This window comes from Myotis myotis, unplaced genomic scaffold (genome assembly GCF_014108235.1).
Source record: "Myotis myotis isolate mMyoMyo1 unplaced genomic scaffold, mMyoMyo1.p scaffold_m19_p_25, whole genome shotgun sequence".
Classification (NCBI taxonomy): Eukaryota; Metazoa; Chordata; class Mammalia; order Chiroptera; family Vespertilionidae; genus Myotis; species Myotis myotis.
Genome location: NW_023416330.1, coordinates 4,623,849 through 4,644,591, shown reverse-complemented (window position 1 = coordinate 4,644,591; position 20,743 = coordinate 4,623,849). Strand labels below are relative to the sequence as shown.

The following is a 20,743-nucleotide window of genomic DNA, read 5'->3' as shown; positions in this document are numbered from 1 at the left end:
AACTGCCACTCTCTGATAATACCTGGCCCCATTTTAGAGATTAGAATTTTTCTTTTAGAGAAGGAATCTGCCTCCATTCTTGATCCTCACATTCTTGCCTACTCTGACACCTTTGCTGCTCTGAGATTGACCTGCACCTGATTCCTGCAGGTCAGCATGCTTCCCCCAGTCTTCTCCTAGGCTTTATTCAGTTCTGTTAATATTTTCTCTGCGACTCGTTTTAGCATCTACATCAATATCTTTTGTCACTCTCCCAGGACACTTTGTATTTGATAATTTCTGCCTAAAAGCTATTCCCTGTGGACACACGACTCCTCTGCCGCCTGACACATCAGAAGACGGTCCAGGAGAATGACAACCCTGCCTCTTGGCTAATGCTACCTGAGTTTGATTGACTTTCTGTGTCAGGCACGCTGCTCCATTTGTTTCACACTAATACTCAAGTCAGTAAAACACCAGATTGGTTTACACTGAAATGCTTCAATTCAGAGCAGCTCCTGCCCCCTGCAGTTTTCTCTTCGAATAATCTTTTCTTGGAAAAGCATAGATTTTACAATACAAGTGTCTCTGTGGGTTTGGGGAAGGCTTCCAGCTTGTCAGCCTCAGTTTATGTCCTGACCATGAGACAACCACATTGAATGTGGGGTCCAAGAGACTGTGGACTCATTTGGATTAATCTTCTTTCCTCCTGTGGAAACCAAGGAGAATTGGCTGGCAAAAGGAGCTGGTTTTCAGTTTTAGTTTTACAAGACAATTGTGTGATCTTGGGCCGGTCATTTGTTGCTCAGTTTCCTAATATTTTAAATCAAAATTTTAAACCTATATTAATTTAGGAAAAGAATAAAAAAATGGACAGGAAAGAACTTATAAAGTTATAAGTGGCCACCCAGAGGGTTATTACAATGAAGAAGTTCACCATCAACATGGTCACCACTGTCATCGTCTTTGCCACAGCGATAGATTGATTCAAACATATTTTCTGAGGTTTCCAAACCTCACAGAAGGTCATTTAAAGTAGAAAATGTGTCATAGATTGGAGCAGGTTTAGCAAGAGCCAGAGTATAATTTCCCAGAGTCAAGGACAGTGTATAAGAGCGGGTGGTGAGGAAATGCTCTTCTCTGGGCTTATGAGAGTGAGGGCAGAAGGGGGAGGAAAGGGAAAAAGAAAGGAGGAAGGTAGGAAGGAAGGTTCACATCTGATGATGTGAAAATGGATGGTTTTCCTAAGGAGGCCCAAAAAATCACTAAGTGAATAGAAAAACATGCAAGCATTCTTTCTATATAACAGAAGCAACCTGAATAGCAAACAGACTACAAACACCCTTTTTAAATTCAGTGGTAACCAGTAAAATGCAAGTGTAAATGGATGAAGTCATCCTTATGTATGCCCATAAGGGTGATTTAAAAAGTCGAATATTGCCAAGTACAAATGTAGATTTGGGGACTTCTCACACAGGGCTGGTGTCAGTGAGAATTTGCACGGTGCTCTTGAGTCATACTGACAGTATCTAGTCAGGTGGGAGCTGTCTATCCCAGGTCAATTGTTGCACAGAGATATATAGTAAGTGGGGATTATTTTGCAGCAAGCATGTATGTGAGACAGCTCAAATGTTGTTAATAAAGTGGCTCAGTTTGTTGAGAATTTCCCATTCACCAAAAGGTCGAAGGTTCAATTCCCAGTCAAGGCACATACCTGGGTTCAATCTCTGGTTGGGGCATGTTCGGGAGGCAGCCGATCAATGTTTCTCTCTCACACCAATTTATCTCTCTCTCTCTCTCTCTCTCTCTCTCTCTCTCTCTCTCTCTCTCAATCAATAAAAACGTATATTAAAAAGTAACTGGTCCTCTTTGGTTTTGCCCAATGAATAGAGTGTTGGTCTGCAGACTGAAGGGTCCTGGGTTCAATTCCAGTCGAGGGCACATGCCCGGTGTTATGGGCTTGATCCCCAGTGGGGGGCATGCAGGAGGCAGCCAGTTAATGATTCTCTCTCATCCTTGATGTTTGAGTCTCTCTCTCTCTCTCTCTCTCTCTCTCTCTCTCTCTCTCCCTTCCTCTCTCTGAAATCAATAAAAATATTATTTTAAAAAGTAACAAGACCTTCTTTTTAAAAATATTATTGGATAAAATGTTACACAAATAATGTCATTTATATAAAAGTTTAAAATGCAAAAACAGTATTAGACATAACCTATAGATACATGTGTGTGTATATATAACTATAATTACATACATGAAATGATACATAAAAACCTCAGAATATTGGTTGCCTCTGAAGGGCAGAGGGAGGGTGAAAGAGACTGGGGAGTCAAAAATAAATAAGTGAAATTTTATGTGTAATGTGTTAGCTTTTTAATCAAACAGAAAAGCTTCAGTAAAAATACCAAAATACTTACATTTGTTCATTGCAAATTGTAGGTTTGGTTTTATAACTGTGTATTTCTTCACTTAAAAATATGTTTCATAACCGCATAATATTTAAAACTGAATAAGTAAATACAACCTCATCTTAGGTGTAGCTGTATGTGATATACTTGCCTTTTCTAACAGCAAGATGAGTGACACAATATTATGCCTCATTTGAAGGAAACATTTATGCCAATTGAAGCCAGTGGTAGTGCCAATTTCTGTTTAAATCTACTGAGACACAAAATGGTGATCACCGGGAGACAAGGACCTCAGAGCCAGCCAGGAAAAACAGTTGATTAAACACTGAGCAGGAAGTGAGTTGTTCTTGAATTTGTCCTCAGTGTTGATGCTTTCTCTTTGGCCATGGCACCCCTTTCTCTCCACCAACTAACTGCTCAGAGGGCTAATCACAAACTTGCTAGAACAGAGAAAGAAATTGCCTTGCTGCAAATGACATTGGCTTGTTTGAAGTAGTGAGAATTTCTAGTGCCTGACACGCTATGTGTCACATGGGTATCCAATGGCCAAGAGGAAAAGTACAGTGCGCCTTCCCAGGGGAAGGTTGGATCTGGGACATGAGTCCTTCAAGGACTGACATGAGAGACAGTACTGTTTCCAGAAAGTTAGCCTACTTTGATTCCAAAACATAAAATAAGATAATGTTCCCTCCTCATTCCATAAAGAATGCTTTTTTCACTTCATGCCTTTTCCAGTTGGAGGGACATACGCAACTGATTGCTTTTAAACATTTGCTACTTTCCTGTAAGCTAAGTAACAAAACTAACAAAGAAAGCCACCAAGCATTGTGAGAACAATGCACTGTGTTACCATCACCTAGTTTGCTGAAAGTTAATTATTGATGTTTGCAAGTATAATGTGAGTTAGAAAATTAACAATGAAAATGGATCCTCGATGGAGAATTTGCAGTAGGTGTCTGAATTGGAGGTGGCCTCAGGCCTTACCAACTCCCAAGTGGAATCTTATCAGACAATTGCATGGATTACTAATGGGAATGGGGTTCTTGGGGCACTGCTAGAATAAGCATTTCCAGGGGCTTCAGAGGGAGAATAAGATATGCAAAAAGAATCACTCAGCAGGATGAGTGATTTTTATTTGCATGGAATTTTATCCAGGGTTTCAATCCCATTGCCTTCAATGCAGTGCTAAAAGAGGAGCAGCTGAGGATTCAGTAGAGCTAGAAGCAAAGTCAGTGTCCAAAGTTTCTTTTCCTTGGTGGACTTGGGTCAGGCACAACATCAGGGTATTTGCAGTCCATCAGCCCATTGTGTGGGTCATTGCATGTGGCAAATGCAAGCAATCAGGAGCCTGAGAGTCCCAAGGCCAGGAGTCAAGCTCTAGGAGGAGGTAATGGAGCTAACACTTTTGATTAGGAGATTAAATATCTCAAATCTCTGGGTGCTTGCAGTGGCCACGCCTACTCTGCCCAATGACCTGTTCCCAGTTGTGACTGACAAGCAAGTACCTTCCCTCTGTCACCCAAACTTTACTGGCATGTGTTAAACGGCAGTTTCCTGGAAAAGTTGCACCAATGACTATAATACTTGGCATTCCCTTTGCTCCTTTTCAGTTATTTAAAACTGGGTTAATTATAAGGGTATCAGACACTTGCTTTTATTCTTTTCCTATGCTTCTTCCAGAAGAGAATGGAAGGACTTCTGAAGAGCAACTATGGAAGTATGGCAAAAGGTAAGAAAGACGCCAAGTTCTTTTAAGTCACCAGTCCCTCACCTCAAACACAGTGACAGAAACCCAGTGATTTTAAATGGAAGAAGGAAAATATAATATTTGTTTTTATCTTTACCTTCCCAACCATCATCACACACACACCTGACCCCCAGTACAATGCTCTCCAGGCACATCACCTGTGATAAATGTGGAAATGAAACTTCAAGTCAGAAGTTGCAGGATTTTGAACTGAATTGTAAATAAATTTTCTCTTTCCTTGTCTGCTCTGAGCTGAAGAAATGGAAAAGTTTTCCAGAGAGATTTAGTAATCATGTTTGCTACAAAAACATCCCAGACACTGCAGAAAAGGAACAACCAACATAGAATAGGAATAAAATAATAGATTTTAGAAGCCTACAGTGAATGTGGAATCCATTTGAGCTGATAAGAACTCTAGAACATCTCCAGTACTCATCTTCCTTCATCCCTTGAAGGTTTTAGCTCTTGGCTCAGTGTTTCCCTCCCCAGCATCACTTTTGTTAACTTCCTGTAACTCAATCAGCCATGCAGGTGACCTTTCCATCACATGTACTACTAAAGGTCTTAACTTCCAGGCCTCTTCAGCCACCCATCCTGAGTCATCTCCTAGGCTTTGCCTTTAACATTATCTAAGACCTTTCTGTTGTCTCAATTTCAAGCATCCAACTCCCCACCCAGAGAGCAGAGGCCCAGGGACCTAGGCTGGTCCTTGGTGGGAGGTCATATCTGAGACTCCCTTTCATCCCAAGGTTTAGATAAATGATGAATGTGTTGAGCACTTCTACACATGTGTGCCTGGGAATTTGTGGGTGAAAAAGAGGTGGTAATATTTTGCCAGGTGTGAGTTCTCATCCTCTGTCTCATTTTAATATCACATTTATTTAGCATGAAACTGGCCTAGAAACCATCCCTGGAAAAACACAGGGACCCCTTTACTTTCAGAAAAACTGTATCTTCCCTGGTTTGGCTGAAAGGTTTGGAGTGACCTCGTCAGTGTAGCAGTTCTTACTCTTGGCTATGGGTCCAACGTGGGCTTCCTATGTAGACTTTCTATGGTCCAGGAACCTCATGCAGTTGTCAGTAAATTTGTGTATGTATTTAGATAAGACAGTTTCCTGGGAGGGAGGTCCATAGATTTGCTGGACCTCCACGAGGTACACGAGGGTCCATGACCAAAAAATCTGAAGCAACACTGGCTTAGTAAGACACACAATATTTCTTTTTCAGGCTGTGTAGAAGATAGCCGAATTGAATCATCATCCTCACTGAGGCTGGTCCTGGTGGGCAAATCCGGCTGCGGGAAAAGTGCTACTGGAAACAGCATCCTCTGCAAGACCGTGTTTGAGTCCAAACTGGGGGCCCAGACCGTGACCAGGAGATGCCAGGTGGCCACAGGCACGTGGAATGGGAAGAACATTCTGGTGGTTGACACGCCCTCCATCTTTGAGACAAAGGCCAAGAACCAAGAGATGTACAAGGACATCGGGGACTGCTACCTGCTCTCAGTCCCAGGACCACAGGTGTTGCTGCTAGTGACACAGCTGGGGCGCTTCACTGCCCAGGACACGGTGGCAGTGAGGAGGGTGAAGGAGGTCTTTGGGATAGGAGCCATGAGATATGTGGTGGTCGTCTTCACCCACAAGGAGGACTTAGGGGACGGGTCCTTGGATGACTATGTAGTCAACACGGACAACCACAGCCTGAGGTGCCTGATCCAGGAGTGTGGGAGGAGGTACTGTGGCTTCAACAACCGGGCCACCGGAGAGGAGCAGAGGGAGCAGCTGGAGCATCTGATGGCTGTGGTCGAGAGCCTGGAGAGAGAGCACCAGGGCGCCTACTACACAAACGAGCTCTACTTGGATGCACAGATGCTCGAGGAAGGCAGGGTCAGCACCCCTGGAGAAGAGCCCAGGTGGTTCCTGGCCAAGGTGAAAGCTTATGTTGAAAATCAAGAGCGAATCCTGAAGGAGTCCCAGAGTCACTGGGTGTTCAAGGTGCTCCTCAGGGTCAGAAAGTGGATGCGTAATAACATTGGGTTATCTGCTTTCCTTGTGATATGCATTTTTATTTTTTTTGTCCTTTTAATTAAGTTGTGTATTCCTTAAAGACGCTGAGCAGCATTTTCAGCTGACTTCTACAATTGGCTTCTTTTTTCCAAACTCACCATCTCTTTTTGGGTTTGTAAGAAACTTATGTGCTTTTTGCTTAAGTTCAGTTTTCATATCTCTTCCTTACATTAGACATGTCATTCATGTTCTCCTAGTGTTTCTAGATAAATAAAATCCAAAGGAAAATATATTTCTTTTTTGATTTGTTAAATATCATGGAGGTAAATAATAACTTAGCTAGATACAATCCTGGATACTTGGGAGGGTTTTATAGGAAGGAAGATGAGTGGACTGTGATATTACACATTGAGGGAAGAAATATATTACATTAGAAGCTGGGTGTAGAATTCCTTATATTATTCAGAAATATGCTCTGATTTCATCATAGGCTATAAGAAATGACACCCATCACCATCCCCACCTGAGAGAGGAAGTTCTGGGGGGAATTTTGGAGGCATGAAGGGGCTGGGAAGGAAGGTGGGAGGGGACATGGACAAGTTAGGAGAAGAGAAAATGGTCACAGAGGTGGGATGGGGTGAGGCCTTGGGGAAAGCAGAGACAGTGGCTGGGGGGGAAATAGGAACTGGGGTTTCATAGAACAGAGCCAGATAGTGGATTAGGCTTAGCAGACGACACGATCTCAGTCACTTACAAAGGAAATGGTGGATGGACAAGATGTAAGTGATGTGTGAGGTTGAATTCCATAAAACTTCGTGAACACTGAAATTTGAATTTTATTGACCTTCTTATATGGCGATTAAACATTCTTCTTCTTTTTATTTCTTCAACTTTTTAAATACCTAACAGCCTTCTTAGCTGGGAGGCTGTAAAAATGGCACCAGGCCAATGTGGTCACACTCCCTTTTTCAATAAATTACCACTGTTGGTGGAGCTCTGTTGTGAAGCAGCCTCTTTAGCCCCAAGGTCAGTACATCATGTCTGGGAACTCGGGGAGGGAGGGGTGTTCACCACCTCCACGGCAGCAAAGGGAAGAGGGCAGGCATTAAGGTGACATCTGGGCAGAGGTCATGAAGTTAGTGGAAATGGGAAGCTAGATGAAGTCCCCAGGTGGCCCCTGCCCCACCCTCTCCTTCTTTTGGTGGCTGTCCCCCCGTTCTCTGCCCATTTGTACCCTGTACTGTGTGCTAGGGGCAGGGGCCTGACAAAAAAGAATTACTAAGTAAACTGAGGGGCAGGGACCATGGGAGAGAAAAATTGCTAATTATCTCGCTAGAAAAGCAATGTGTTATGATTGAACCCAGCCAGGTGTGACCCTGCTCTTAAATTTTATGTAAACTTTTTACCCTGCCAGTACCAGGAACGGCTAATGACCCGCTTTGCAGTTTTTTTCTTTTTTTAAAAAATACTTTGTAGTGTTGCAGATAAAAGGTCTTGCTGTACTCTTGGTCTGCACTGCAAGCTGTGGGCTCTTATGGGAAGGACACGGCTAGCAGTCAGCTGGTCAGCTTAATAAAGGCTCTTAAAATTTAAATTCTGAGTCGGTGGTCTATCTCGCTGAGCTAACCCATAACATTTGGAGGACCACAGCGAGATCCCCGGCAGGGGTGAGAGGGACCCCTTATTTACGGCAGGAGGCTCTCCCCCAGCAGGGGTGAGAGGGACCCCTTATTTAGGGCAGGAGGCTCTCCCCCGGCAGGGAGGAGAGGGACCCCCTATTTAAGGCAGGAGGCTCTCCCCCACTTGTCGCCGGGCACTCAGCGAGATACCCCACACCTGTGGAGAATGACTACCAAGGAGGCCTCCAGTCCACCCAAAAACTTTCAATTTGGAAACCGAGCCACCTGGACTCTCGAGAGAGGTAAGGACCGGTCGTTAAACAGGAATTGGGATGTCCCATGGAAGGACCTATACAGAGGGCTGGACGCAGCGGTACTTCTGGTCCTGACCCGCGGCCATGACGGTGGCCGGGGTCCCTGGTTCGTGCGGCTGTAGGCTGCACTGGGTTTGTCTGTCTGGTATTTGTTTGTTTTGGTGTTTATTGTCAAAAAGTTGTCTGCTTCTGTGTGTACCCTGCTGCAATGTTTTTTGAAAATTTTCAGGACTTCAAGGAGCAAGCTGCAGGTTCCAGGCAACCTTAGGTTGCATTTGGCTGATTTATTTTGTCTTTGTTCTTTGTTGTCTTTGTCTTTGTCAAATGGGATAGGGTCAGTCATCTTCGTCGACCCCCTATCAGTCAGGCCCACTCCGAGTGAGTGGAAGGGGAGCTTGATCACCTCCCGGGAAGCTATAGAGCTCTCTCAGGAATTGGAAAATTGTTAGGAATTAGATGGATTGTTTAAACTCTGAATGAATGTCTGGTGAAAGTATGTGAGTGTGGAGGGAGGGGGCCTTCCCTCTCCTCTCTTTTGTGTGGCTCCATGACTTCAGTCAGGTGGGCATCTGCATGAGGATCTGTAAAAACAGGTCACCCCCTTCCTTGTCTGTCTCTCGCCACCAATCATCATGGGGTCGGGACAAAGTTTGTGTGGGACTAGCCAAATTACTACAGCTGGATACAGCTCCAGCCTGGGCTAGGCTACTAAGAAAGTGTAAATCATTACTGGTCTATGTGAAGTAAAAGCTACTTTGATTTATTCTACTTTCTATTGATACGCTTGGCTGAATGTTTGGGCTGGCCCCTTAATGGTCTTTCAAAAGCCTCTTGCAGCTGCGAGAATTATTTTTTTTCTCAGAGTCTTTTGCTCACTATTAAAGGGGAATCAGCCCACTTAGCTAATAAAGATTTCTATCAGTTGATCTAACCTAGGTTGTAAATTTACTGTATTAAACTGAAGTTCTAGGGTAGATTTAAAGGTTAGAATGTTAATGCTTTTGATTTACAGTGATTCTGTAAACGGGAGTGGCCCACTTTCCAGGAGGGGTGGCCGGATGCAGGGTCTTTTGATCTGACCACTGCCTACCGGGTCCATTATGACATATACGGCAGCCCAGGGCATCCTGATCAAATTCCTTATATTCAGGTTTGAATTGACATATTGTCCAAGAAACCCCGGTAGATGAGGGCTTGCCTCCCGAGGGGAAAATTGGGACAGAGACAGACAATTTTTTGGCCGGGCCCAAGAAGGGAAAGGCTTCCCCGGTCCTTCAGGGAGAGCAGGAGGAACCCATTAGCCAGCTGCCCCCCTATGGTCCCCAGGCATCAGATCTGGATGAGCCCCGGCCTCAAGCCCAGACCATGCCACCAGTTCTTGACCCGGAGCCCCTGCCTCCCCCAATGCCAATTGTCTTCCCTCCGCACCCACCGACGGAAGGGGCTTTGTCGTCCTTCAACCCCTTCAGTCCATCCCATACTAGACAGGGACAGCGTATGGAGGGAGAGAGAGAGAGGGGGAGAACCTGCAGGACCCTGTGACATCTGCCAGTCCTGCAGTTCCTATGTTGCCACTACGGCAGGTCGGCCCTCTAGATCTGCCAGACGGGCAGCCCTCTGGGGATGCAAGGCGGATCGAGACACTATTCCCCAGCTCCAGACTAGATTGGGGAGTAAATGATCAAAGAAGGGGGGCTGGATGCCTGAGCTGCCTGCAGTGGCCCTGAAAAAAAGCAGCAGCAGCAGCAAGAAAGTAGAGAACAGCAGAAATTTACCTGACATTAGAGCTGCCCTGCTGCTGCCCAGTCAAAAATGAATGTTTTACAACAAGCAATGCAAGACTTAGGCCTTTGGCTTGCAAGCTATAGCAGTTAAGCCAGAAGCCAGTGACTAGTACTAGCCTTCCTACAGCCCCAGAAAGCGTAGCAAGCCTGAGATCTATGAAAGCTGCAGATAGAGGTAGTAAAAGCTCCCTGCTTGCAAATGTACTGAAAGGGTTTAGTACCTGTTGCTGCTGGAAGAGGAGGGGCTGATAGCCCCTTCCAGTGCACTCCCTTCAAAGAGGCCTGGTCGCTGCTCTGCCATAAAAGGGGACTTGTGGAAAGACAAGAAAAGCAGGGCCCTGTAACTAATAAACAAAGTTAAGAAAAGGGCACTCTCCCTGGACCTGGGAGTTATCAGGACTTTGAAATTCTCCAAGAGAGGAGAAGTCTGACTCAGAGACTAGCTGAAACCTCGTTGGGTTAGGAGGACCAGAGGCTGCATATTGAACTTATAGACTGCAATTTGCTAGACAGAGGTCCAAGCCCAGTTGTATAGGGGTTAAGCTACCTGTATACTGTCTTACAGGCCTGTGTGACCATGCCCATGTCAGGGGTGGCACAAAACCTCAACTGTAGGAAACTGGGGAAGGCCTGTCTAGAACAGAGGGGGTTAGTAAAGTAGTGAATACTGGCCCTCTGTTACAGGAATTACAGACCCTGTGAGGTCCTGTGACATGTAAGACCCTATAAGGAAATAAAGCTCCTTTAGTCCATTCTGAGAGAACAAGTCAAATAAGGGGAGCCCTACTACAGGGAACAGCTATACCTATCTATTTAATTATAGACACATTGTAAATTTCTTCTTACCATTTAAAGATAGATTAATGGCTGTGTTTCCCTCCAGGCAACCCAACTGAAACCCCAATAGTGACAGGGGAAAGGAGGCTCTCGACCGGTACCGCCAGACTCTATTAGGGGGCATCCAAGCTGCTGCTTGGAGACCCACAAACCTCTCTAAAATGACAGAGACAGTCCAGGGGCCTAACCCTGATGCCCCGGAAAATCGGAGGGCTGTCAATGTTACATTTGTTTCCCAGTCGACCCCAGATATTAAAAAATTACAGAAGTTAGAAGGCTTTGAGGAGAAATCAATCTCTGAGTTGGCTGAGGTGGCCCAGAAGGTTTTCAACAATCGGGAGGACCCGAAGGCAGGTTTAAACACCCGGATGGCCAAGGTCCTCCTGGCCTTAAACAAAAAAAGAAAAAAAAGACCCAAGAGGCCAGAGAAACAACAAGGGCCAAGAAAAGCCTCGCAGGAGAAAAGGAGTCCAACCCCGGCTTGGGAAAAATCAATGTGCATTTTGCAGAAAGGAAGGACATTGGAAACAGAAATGCCCTAAAAGTGCGAGGGAACCGACTCCCATGTTGGTGAAGGAGGTGGATTAGGGTTGTCAGGGCTCAGCTGGCCCCCAAGAACCCAGGATAACCCTGACAGTGTGGGGGGCCACAAGGTGGACTTCCTTGTGAAACTCATAGCACTCACTCAGGCCCTCTGGTGGGAAAAAGGAAAAAGAGTGAACATTTTAGCTTCCTGAAAAAAGCTGCCTTGAACCCTGCCACACTCCTCCCTGACGTGGAGGCAGAGGCCCCTTTGCATGACTGCGAGGAGACACTGACTACCCTCACTTTCCTCCGCAAGAACCTTGTGGACCAGCCCCTGCAGAATCCGGATGAAACCCTCTACATGGACATCACCCGGTATGTGGTATGCGGGGGCGGCAGTAGTAACATGAGGAGGAGCCAGGGGAGATCTAAGAAGCCCTGGTGAGCTCCCCAGCACTGGCCCTGCCAGACCTACCCAGGGACTGCAAGGATGTATCTCCTTACACTGCCCTTACAGGAGGCCAAGGAATTGGCTAAAAGACCAGTAGGGCCCCTAGAAGTTCTCATAGCCCTGCCAGCACAAAGGCTCCCAGAGAAGCCTACTCATCTGCCGGAGGAGCAGAGGCTAGCTGAGAAACTAAGGGCCCGGGAAGAAGAGGCTGGATGGCTAATTCTGTCAGATGGGAGGCCTATAGTGCCAGAAGCCCTGGGGCGAACCATCGCTTCCCAGACCCACCAGAGTACCCACCTTGGGGGAACGAAACTATCAGACTTGATTAGAAAGTGCCAAGTATGTGCCCGAGTAAATCAAGGGCCCCCTGTTGTGGCCATGCCGGGGCAGCGATTCCGAGGTCAGAACTCCGGAGAACACTGAGAAATGGACTTCACTAAGACACCAGGAGGACAAGGAAGGTATAAGTACCTGCTGGTTTTCATTGATACCTTCTCTGACTGGCCTGAGGCATATCCAACCAAGGCAGAGACAGCACAGGCAGTAGTTAGGAAACTCCTCACTGAAATTGTCCCCCGGTTTAGCCTACCACTATACATGGGGTCCGACAATGGCCCAGCGTTTATCACCAAAGTTACACAATCCATAGTTAAGGCCCTGAGAGTTACTTGGAAATTGTATTGTGTTTATAGGCTACAGAGTTCTGGACAGGTAGAGAGAATAAATTGGACCTTAGAAAAACATTAACTAAGTTAAAATTAGAGACTGGCGAAAACTGGGTAAGTCTCCTTCCTTTTGCTCTCCTCAGAGCTAGGTGCATCCCATATGTTTGGTAGGTCGCCACCTCTCCTTCCCCGCCTAAGGGAGGAAAATCTTGCCCGGCTGTCTACCCGAAATTTGCTTAAGTCCTTACAGGCTTTGCAGAGCAGCGCCATGTTGGCACGATGGGTGGTGAGAGCCGTACGGGAGGAGGACGCACCAAGAACCAGTCCAACACAGCCTTCCTTCTCTCCAGGTGATCTCGTCTGGGTGAAGCATCACAACCCTGGCAACCTGGAACCTAGATGGGATGGACCCTACCAGGTGGTGCTGAGCACTCCAACCGCCATCAAAATTGCAGGAAAGAGGCACTGGATTCATCGCACCCAAGTGAAGGCGGCTGACAGCGGTGACAGCCCCCGGAGGTGGAAAGTAAAACTAACCCAGAACCCACTAAAGGTGGAACTAGTACCTGCATCATGATCTATCTACTACTGCTCGCTGTCATGTGGAGGTTCAGTAAGCCCCTTTCCCACCAGGTCCCACATTATGCCTGGGAGGTGATCCGAACCACGGACGGGGTAGTACTGGCCCGAGAAATGGGCACCGGTGAACCGACTCTCCGGTTTGACCTGTGTAGCCTCTTCAGGGAGGATTGGAACCTGCCCCAGGACAGACCCAGGCTCATGAATTTGGGCCAAGCCGGGTCGCAGCTGGGGATCCCCGGGGAATGGCTACACACAGGGCTGCAACCACCTATGGCTGCGGGACCCGAGGGACTGAGCAGCAACTTTGGCATACTCCCCTATATGTCTGCCCGCGCCAGCCCCGGACTCCCTTTCTGAAGTGTGGAGACCAGGAGGATTATTATTGTGGACAGTGGGGCTGTGAAACCTATGCCAAATGGCCCCCCGAAGCTTCCGAACAGGGACATCCGATTCACCCGACTGGTGCGGCCAGGGACCCGGAAAGGAACTGTACTGTTGGAAACTGCAACCCCACTGTCATTAAACCAGTGGCATATTGGGCTAAAGACTGGACCGGGAGAAAGACATGGGAATTGAGGCTATATGTCTCTGGACCAGACCCTGGGGTACTATTTACTATCCAGCGACGGGAAATACCCCGACTGCCCAACCCAATTGGCCCCCTGGCCCCTCAGTGACCCGAGGTCAGGAGACCAAGCCTGGCCCTACATGTGATGAGCCCGCCACCACCATCATCAAAGACTGAGGCAAGTCGCAGGGATGCAGAAACCTGGCCTCTGCCTCGGAGAGCTCTGCTAAGACCAGACATTTTTGCGCCGCTGGAAGCCTCGTTCCAACTTCTGAACAAAAGTGCGCCCAACCTTACTGCAAACTGCTGGTTGTGCCTCAACCCTGAGCCCCCCTATTACGTAGGGATCGGAGCTTCAGCTCCATTTGGGGCAAGTGTGGCCCACGTCCGCAATGTGTCCGCAGATGCAGAAACCCCGGGACTATGTGCATGGGAAAAAGGGAGGAGGGGATTAACTTTAGGAGATATTACTGAAGCCGGGCTGTGTGTCGCATCTGCCAACTACTCTCTCCCCAATTCCCCCTATGCAGAAAATCGTAACCAGACACTCCGACTTCCTGAGAGACCAGGGTCCGGGGGCCCCCTGGTACCTGGTGGCCCCAAATGGTACCTGGTGGGCATGCATCACCGGAATCACCTCTTGCATACTCTCCCTAAACCTCCAGACTGGGCCCAAGCCAGGGCTCTGCATCCTAACTCATATCCTGCTGCAAGTGTATTATTACTCAGGGGAAGGAGGAAGGGAGCACCTCCTCAGAGAGCCCCAGCGGGTTAAGAGAGCCCCGGTTCTGGTTCCCCTACTCGTAGGACTCGGAATTGCAAGATCCACAGCGGTAGGGACAGCCACCCTACTGACAGGACATCAAAATTACAAAAAACTGGATAATCAAGTTGACCAAGACCTGAGTATCCTTAAAAAAATCCATAGGACAGTTGGAAGAATCAGTAGGGTCCTTAGCTGAAGTAGTCTTACAGAACAGGAGGGAACTCGACCTACTTTTCCTGAAACAAGGGGGACTGTGCCTAGCATTAGGGGAGGCGTGCTGCTTCTACACTAACCACTCCGAGGTAATCAGAGAAAATTTAAGTCAGTTAAGAAAACGGCTGATGGACAGAGAAGAGACCCGTAGGGCAAAGGGGAACTGGTATGAGAATTTGTTCTGGTCCCTGTGACTCACAACCCTTCTATCTGCTGTGGCAGGGCCCCTCCTTCTCCTAATAGTAGGTCTCATTTTCGGACCCTGCCTGCTCAGGTGTCTCCTCAATTTTATCCAAGACTGAATCCAAGCTGTCAAGCTTATGGTCCTACACACCCAATACTCCAAAATCTTAAAGGAGGACGCTGAATCAAAGATTTGATTCGGGCATAAGACCAGTAGGGAATGTGCTAGGGGCAGGGGCCTGACAAAAAAGAATTACTAAGTAAACTGAGGGGCAGGGACCATGGGAGAGAAAAATTGCTAATTATCTAGCTAGAAAAGCAATGTGTTATGATTGAACCCAGCCAGGTGTGACCCTGCTCTTAAATTTTATGTAAACTTTTTACCCTGCCAGTACCAGGAACGGCTAAGGACCCGCTTTGCAGTTTTTTTCTTTTTTAAAAAAATACTTTGTAGTGTTGCAGATAAAAGGTCTTGCTGTACTCTTGGTCTACACTGCAAGCTGTGGGCTCTTATGGGAAGGACACGGATAGCAGTCAGCTGGTCAGCTTAATAAAGGCTCTTAAAATTTAAATTCTGAGTCGGTGGTCTATCTCGCTGAGCTAACCCATAACATACTGGAGACCTGCAGTTGTCCCAGGCAGCCTGTGACTGGATGGGTAAATGATTAAGTCAGGGATGGGTCTTAGGAAATCAAAAGTGCCACCCAGCTGTCATTCTCCAAAACTCTACTGCTAACTGAGGTGTCGCCTTGATCTGACCAGCTGTAGCACATTACTGACTCCAAACCCCCACAGGGAGGGTTATGTACAAGCTCTTCAAACCCTGTCCACAATAAGGAACTTGCGTTCTCTGACCAGGGATCACCTCCCCAACACGGTTCCCAAACTGTCCAGCTTGCCTAAGTCTCCCCCTTCCTGGACTTAATTCAGTCCAGCTGCACAGACTTTTATTTCACAAATACTGAGTGTCAGCTTCTCTGCTCCGCCCCAGGAATGCAAGAGAAATAATGCAAGGTTCCTGCTTCCAAAAGCAACTGTGTGATAGACGATGGAGTTGCAGGAAAATGGGGTGTGAGAGAAAGGATTTGGAGGTCAGACATTGGCCAAAGGGAGAGCACACGGGCTCAGTAGGGGCTCCCTAGATGGGTGGTGCTGGAGCTGCTGGGGACCCACTGAGACACTTTGGGCTGAGGGAGGCCACGGACAAGAGGGGAATGAGAATCAGCCCCCGGGGAGGGTACAGCAAGAGGAGGGGTTGGGCCAGGGTCTGTGCATCACCCTCAGGACTCGAGGGCTGTCAGCAGAGAACAGAGAGTCATTAGATATTGTCTGCATGTCAGAGCAGATTAGCAGACAATATTTTAGGAAGATCACGAGGCAGCAATGTGGTGGCTGGATTGTAGGAGTGTAAACCTGGGGGCAAGAGAACATTTAGAAGGAAAGAATTCCATGTCAGGGATCAGGGTCTGAGCCATAACAAAATGAATGAAGACTCAGATGGGAGACACTGAGGAGGTGCTGGAATCAACAAAATATGGTCACTGATGACAATACTGAGGAGGGAACCAGCTTTCTATCTTGGGCCACCCCCCTACGTGTGGCTCCCTTCACTGCCCTGTGCCCTCAAGGTAGAGCAGGCTGAGCAGGGGAGGATAAGGACTTTGGATCAGGATGCTGGCCTTGATGCCCCTCCCTCCAGGGCTGTTTGACTCTGAATCCTCAGGTTTGTTCCAACTCTGCTCTCCTTTGAGGTGTTGCCATCACCCTCAGGCTGGTAGCTGGATGGTGGCTGGAGTTCCAAGCATCACACTCAGACCCAACCATGCTCAGGGGAGCAGGGGGACTGTGTCTCTCTGTGGATCTCCCGGGAAAGCAGAAACCTCTGGTCCCCACCTCTGCAGACCTGCACTCACTTCTGATTTGGGTCTCAGGCCCATTCCTGAACTACTCACTGGCAAAGAGCAAGGGATTGCAGTCATACCCATCAGCTGTTGTCACTGTCTCCTGAGGACCATGGTTTTTTCGGACCAGGTGAAGGCCTGAACCAAACCAGACGTCCATAAAAAACAAGGAATAGGAACTCATAGACATCAAAGCATGTCCTCTACAGACCATGAGAGTTAATTTCTGAACTGGGGACAGGCAGAACCATGAATCCATGAGGTGACACTTGGGAAATGCTTTGACATTCAGATGGCACATACAATTAAAGATGATGCCATATGATCAGTAAAATAATAATGAGAAATAAGCTGCATCCAACTGGACAAACACAAATCTCATAATGCAAAAGGACTCCATGTTTTTACACTGAGGAGCACCTTGGACACCCAGTGACTCCGGGTCTCCTTCAGGTCTCACCTGTGCTTTACACCCGTGCTCTTCTCAAAGGGTGCCACCCCGCCTCACTGGGGGCAAGTCCCTAAGACCTCCTTGTGGGTGAAGAGGACCACCACATGTCCCACGGCCCCTGCCCCAAAGACCTCCTTCACCCTCCTCACTGCCATCGTGTCATAGGCAGTGAAGTGCCCCACTGGGTCACCAGCAGCAACACGTGTGGCTCTGGGGCTGAGAGCAGGTAGCAGTCTCCGATGTCCTTGTACATCTCTTGGTTTTGGGCCTTTGCCTCTAACATGAAGGGCATGTCAACCACCAGGATGCTCCTTCCATTTCACATGCCTCTGGCCACCTGGCAGGTCTTGGTCACCATCTGGGCTCCCAGTTTGGACTCAAACACGGTCTGGCAGAGGATGCTGTTCCCAGTGGCACTTTTCCCTCAGCTGGATTTGCCCACCAGGATCAACCTCAGTGTGTAGGAAATCGATGTTTCTCTCTCGTCAATGTTTCTAACTCTCTGTCCCTCTCCCTTCTTCTCTGTAAAAAATCAATGAAATAGATTGAAAAAGAAAAAGAAAAGAAATGCAAGGGAATAATGGTCACAAAGGACAGGATAGTGACAATAACTTGGTGATAGGAGAAAGAGGAGTAAGATCAAGAAGGAAGTCAAGGAGAAGGAAAAATGGTGGTCGAGTAAGTGGAAGCTACACTGACACTTTAGAATCACAGCTAAAATACAGACAAAACATCCTGAATAGTCAACTGAAGACTAGATGGAGAGAACCCTGGTAACCAAGGAGGGAAAATGAAGACTGCAAAAGATGGCTAGGAAGTGCGGAGGCAAGAAAGGGCTGGCCGGGCTCCCACAGACAGCAGCTGAAGTTCCAGAGGGACATCTCAGCTGTGGGGGGTTCCCACTGAGAACTCTGGGGTCTAAATCCCAAGCTGGACCCCTCAGCCAGAGCACCAGAACTGAGAAAAGCACCCAGACAACATATGGCTGTGAAAATCAGCAGGGTTTCTGTCTGCCTGGGAGAAACCACTGGAAATGTAGGCACCCACTTAAAGGGCCAACAGACAAAATTCCATGTGCAGCCACCCACCTTGGGCTCTAGAGGGAGGACAGAGTGAACTGTAGCTGTGTGAGCAGAATCCGGGGTGGGGGGCTCTGGAGTTAGAGCTTGGAAGGCAGCTGCCCTGTTTCCTGTGCTGAGTCATTGCCTCAAACTGCAGGGGCCATCTTCCTCCAGCAGACCTCCTTTACCGTCCAGACAGCTTTTGCCTGGGGCGGGCGGGGGCAAACAATTGCCCCACCCTGTTGGAAACCCCTCACCCCACCCTGGAGTCAATAGCCTGGGGCAAATCAGGATGAATAAGAACCATTCTGAAGGCCGAGGAGGGTCTCTGAGCACTTTCCGTCTTTATGTGATCTCCTTCTGGACCAGCGGCTAGGAAAAGCAGACCTTGGTGCACATCTTGGTCCTTCCCTAAGGCATTCAGACCCAGCAGAGGGCGCCACATGCTGTGGATTGCTGATAGCTCCAAACAGGGTACTCAGGACCAGCCACAAACAGCTTCTGACACTGTCCTGCACTAGAGATAGGGAGTCACAGCAGATCAACCTAATACACACACACTGACCCCAGCAGGCAGCCAAAGTGGGGAGACAAAAAAAAAAGAAAAAGAAAAAAAACAAGAATGAAGAGCAGATTAGAGAATTCAAAGAAGCTTTTTCACTATTTGACAAGGATGGTGATGGAACTATAACAACAAGGTAATTGGGAACGGTAATGAGGTCTCGAGCAGAATCCCACAGAAGCAGAGTTACAGGGCATGATAAATGAAGTGGATGCTGATGGTAATGGCACAATCGACCTCCCAGAATTTCTGACAGTGATGGCAAGAAAAATGAAAGACACAGACAGTGAAGAAGAAATTCGAGAAGCATTCGGGTGTTTGATAAGGATGGCAATGGCTATATTAGTGCAGCAGAGCTTCGCCATGTGAATACAGACCTTGGAGAGATGTTAACAGATGAAGAGGTTGATGAAATGATCAGGAAGCAGATATTGATGGTGATGGTCAAGTAAACTGTGAAGAGTTTGTACAAATGATGACAGCAAAGTGGGGATATTGTACAGAATGTGTTAAATTTCTTGTACAAAATTGTTCATTTGCCTTTTCTTTGTTTGTAACTTGTCTGTAAAAGGTTCCCCCTACTATCAAAAAAAAATATGCAAGTATAGTCATTAGGACTTCATTCCTCCATGTTTTCTTCCCTTATCTTACTGTTATTGTCCTGAAACCTTCTTTTAGAAAATTGATCAAGTAACAGGCTGCATGTGGCTTACTCTGGATATATCTAAGCCCTTCTGCACATCTAAACTTAGATGGAGTTGGTCAACTGAGGGAACATTCTGGTTATGCCTTTTTTTAAGTAGTTTTCTTTAGGAACCATCAGCATGTTGTTGTCGAGGTGTGGAGTTGTAACTCTGCATGGACTATGGGCAGTCAACAGCATGTACTTAAGAGTTGCACTATTGCAAAACGGGTGTATTATCCAGGTACTCGTACACTATTTTTTTGTACTTCTGGTCCAGTACCAGAAACATTTACTTTCATTGTTACTTGCTTTTTAAACTTTGTTTAGCCACTTAAAGAAAATCTGTTTATGGAACAATTTGCCTCAAATCCATTCCAAGTTGTATATTTGTTTTCCAATAAAAAAAAATTACCCCCCCCCCAAAAAAAATTACTCATTCAGGTTATTGGTTTATAATTTGTGCGTGATGTCTGCTGTGTTTTAAAGCCTTACCTGTTACAGGCACCTCCCACTGACACCAGAGAAGTGTTACTAGACAGGACAGCCTCCTAGCTAGAGGGAGAGGGCTGTCCCCAGCCTCGATCCTTGGCTTCTCATATGAATGAATTCATACAAGAGACCTTGGCTGCGTTGTGAAAAGCCAACTTATTAAAGCAATTAAAGCATGCACCTTTATTGAAAAAGCAAAGCAAGGTAATCTATTTTATCCGGCTTCAAGCACAGATGGGCTTTTCTGGCTAATTCAGAAAAGCAAGTGTCTGGAGCAAGTTCGAGGAGTAATATACCCTCCTCCTGTCTATAAGATTCTTTCGCTGAGTGTCTTGGTACAGATTAAGTCTCAAGGTTTTCTTGTCATGGTCTTCCAGAATCCTGGCAATTTTATCTTGCCAAGCCTTGAGACTGCTGGCTTCTCTCCTTAGGGAGTAAAACTGCCCTTTTTTCCTTTCCCCCTTCCCCCTCCCTTTCTGCATTCCCTCATTAGGGAAGTATTTTAACCATTTGCTCTGCACCCTTGGTTGGGGAAGATAATAACTGTTAGTTGCAAGCTGGCTGCAAATTACTCACACTATTTGGCCTTGTCCTAATTTTTCTGTCTCAGTTTCCCCTATTCCTCTTACCCTGGAATCCTGTAACATTCTCACTTTTAAGCAATTATACCCAGCCCCAGAATCAGGAAGAGATCTCCTTGGGATCTCTTTGGCAAACTTTTGTATGCTTTCTAACTTTGGGGTCTACTCTCAGCAGTTACAGCCAGCTGGGCCTGCTCCGTGCTTGGCAACATTCTTGTTACTTTTACCCTTTGGTTTCTGGTTGTAAAAAGGCAATTGAATCAGTCAGGGCCCTTTTGTGGCAGGTAACAGAATTTCAACTCACACCAGCGTAAGCAAAAAAGAGATTTATCACCTCAGATAATAAAACAGTGCAGAGACTTCTCCAG

At 47.0% G+C, this 20,743-nt stretch overlaps 1 protein-coding gene and 1 pseudogene across 1 annotated transcript; both read left to right on the top strand.

The window, feature by feature from the left end:
* Nucleotides 1–3,200: 3,200 nt before the first annotated feature.
* On the top strand, nt 3,201–7,490 carry LOC118679416 (GTPase IMAP family member 5-like). Its single transcript, XM_036356147.1, has 2 exons — nt 3,201–4,114; nt 5,360–7,490. Exons 1-2 carry the CDS (start codon nt 4,072–4,074, stop codon nt 6,235–6,237), a joined length of 921 nt encoding a protein of 306 aa, XP_036212040.1. The 5' UTR covers nt 3,201–4,071; the 3' UTR covers nt 6,238–7,490.
* A 9,168-nt stretch (nt 7,491–16,658) lies between these two features.
* On the top strand, nt 16,659–19,888 carry LOC118679467 (annotated as a pseudogene).
* Nucleotides 19,889–20,743: the final 855 nt, after the last annotated feature.

What these genes read in the sequence shown, in the direction of transcription:
- LOC118679416 (XM_036356147.1), top strand. Translation starts at nt 4,072, where the DNA reads ATGGAAGGACTTCTGAAGAGCAACTATGGAAGTATGGCAAAAG. An exon ending in CTATGGAAGTATGGCAAAAG is followed by an intron (nt 4,115 to 5,359) that starts GTAAGAAAGACG and finishes TTTCTTTTTCAG; the next exon opens with GCTGTGTAGAAGATAGCCGA.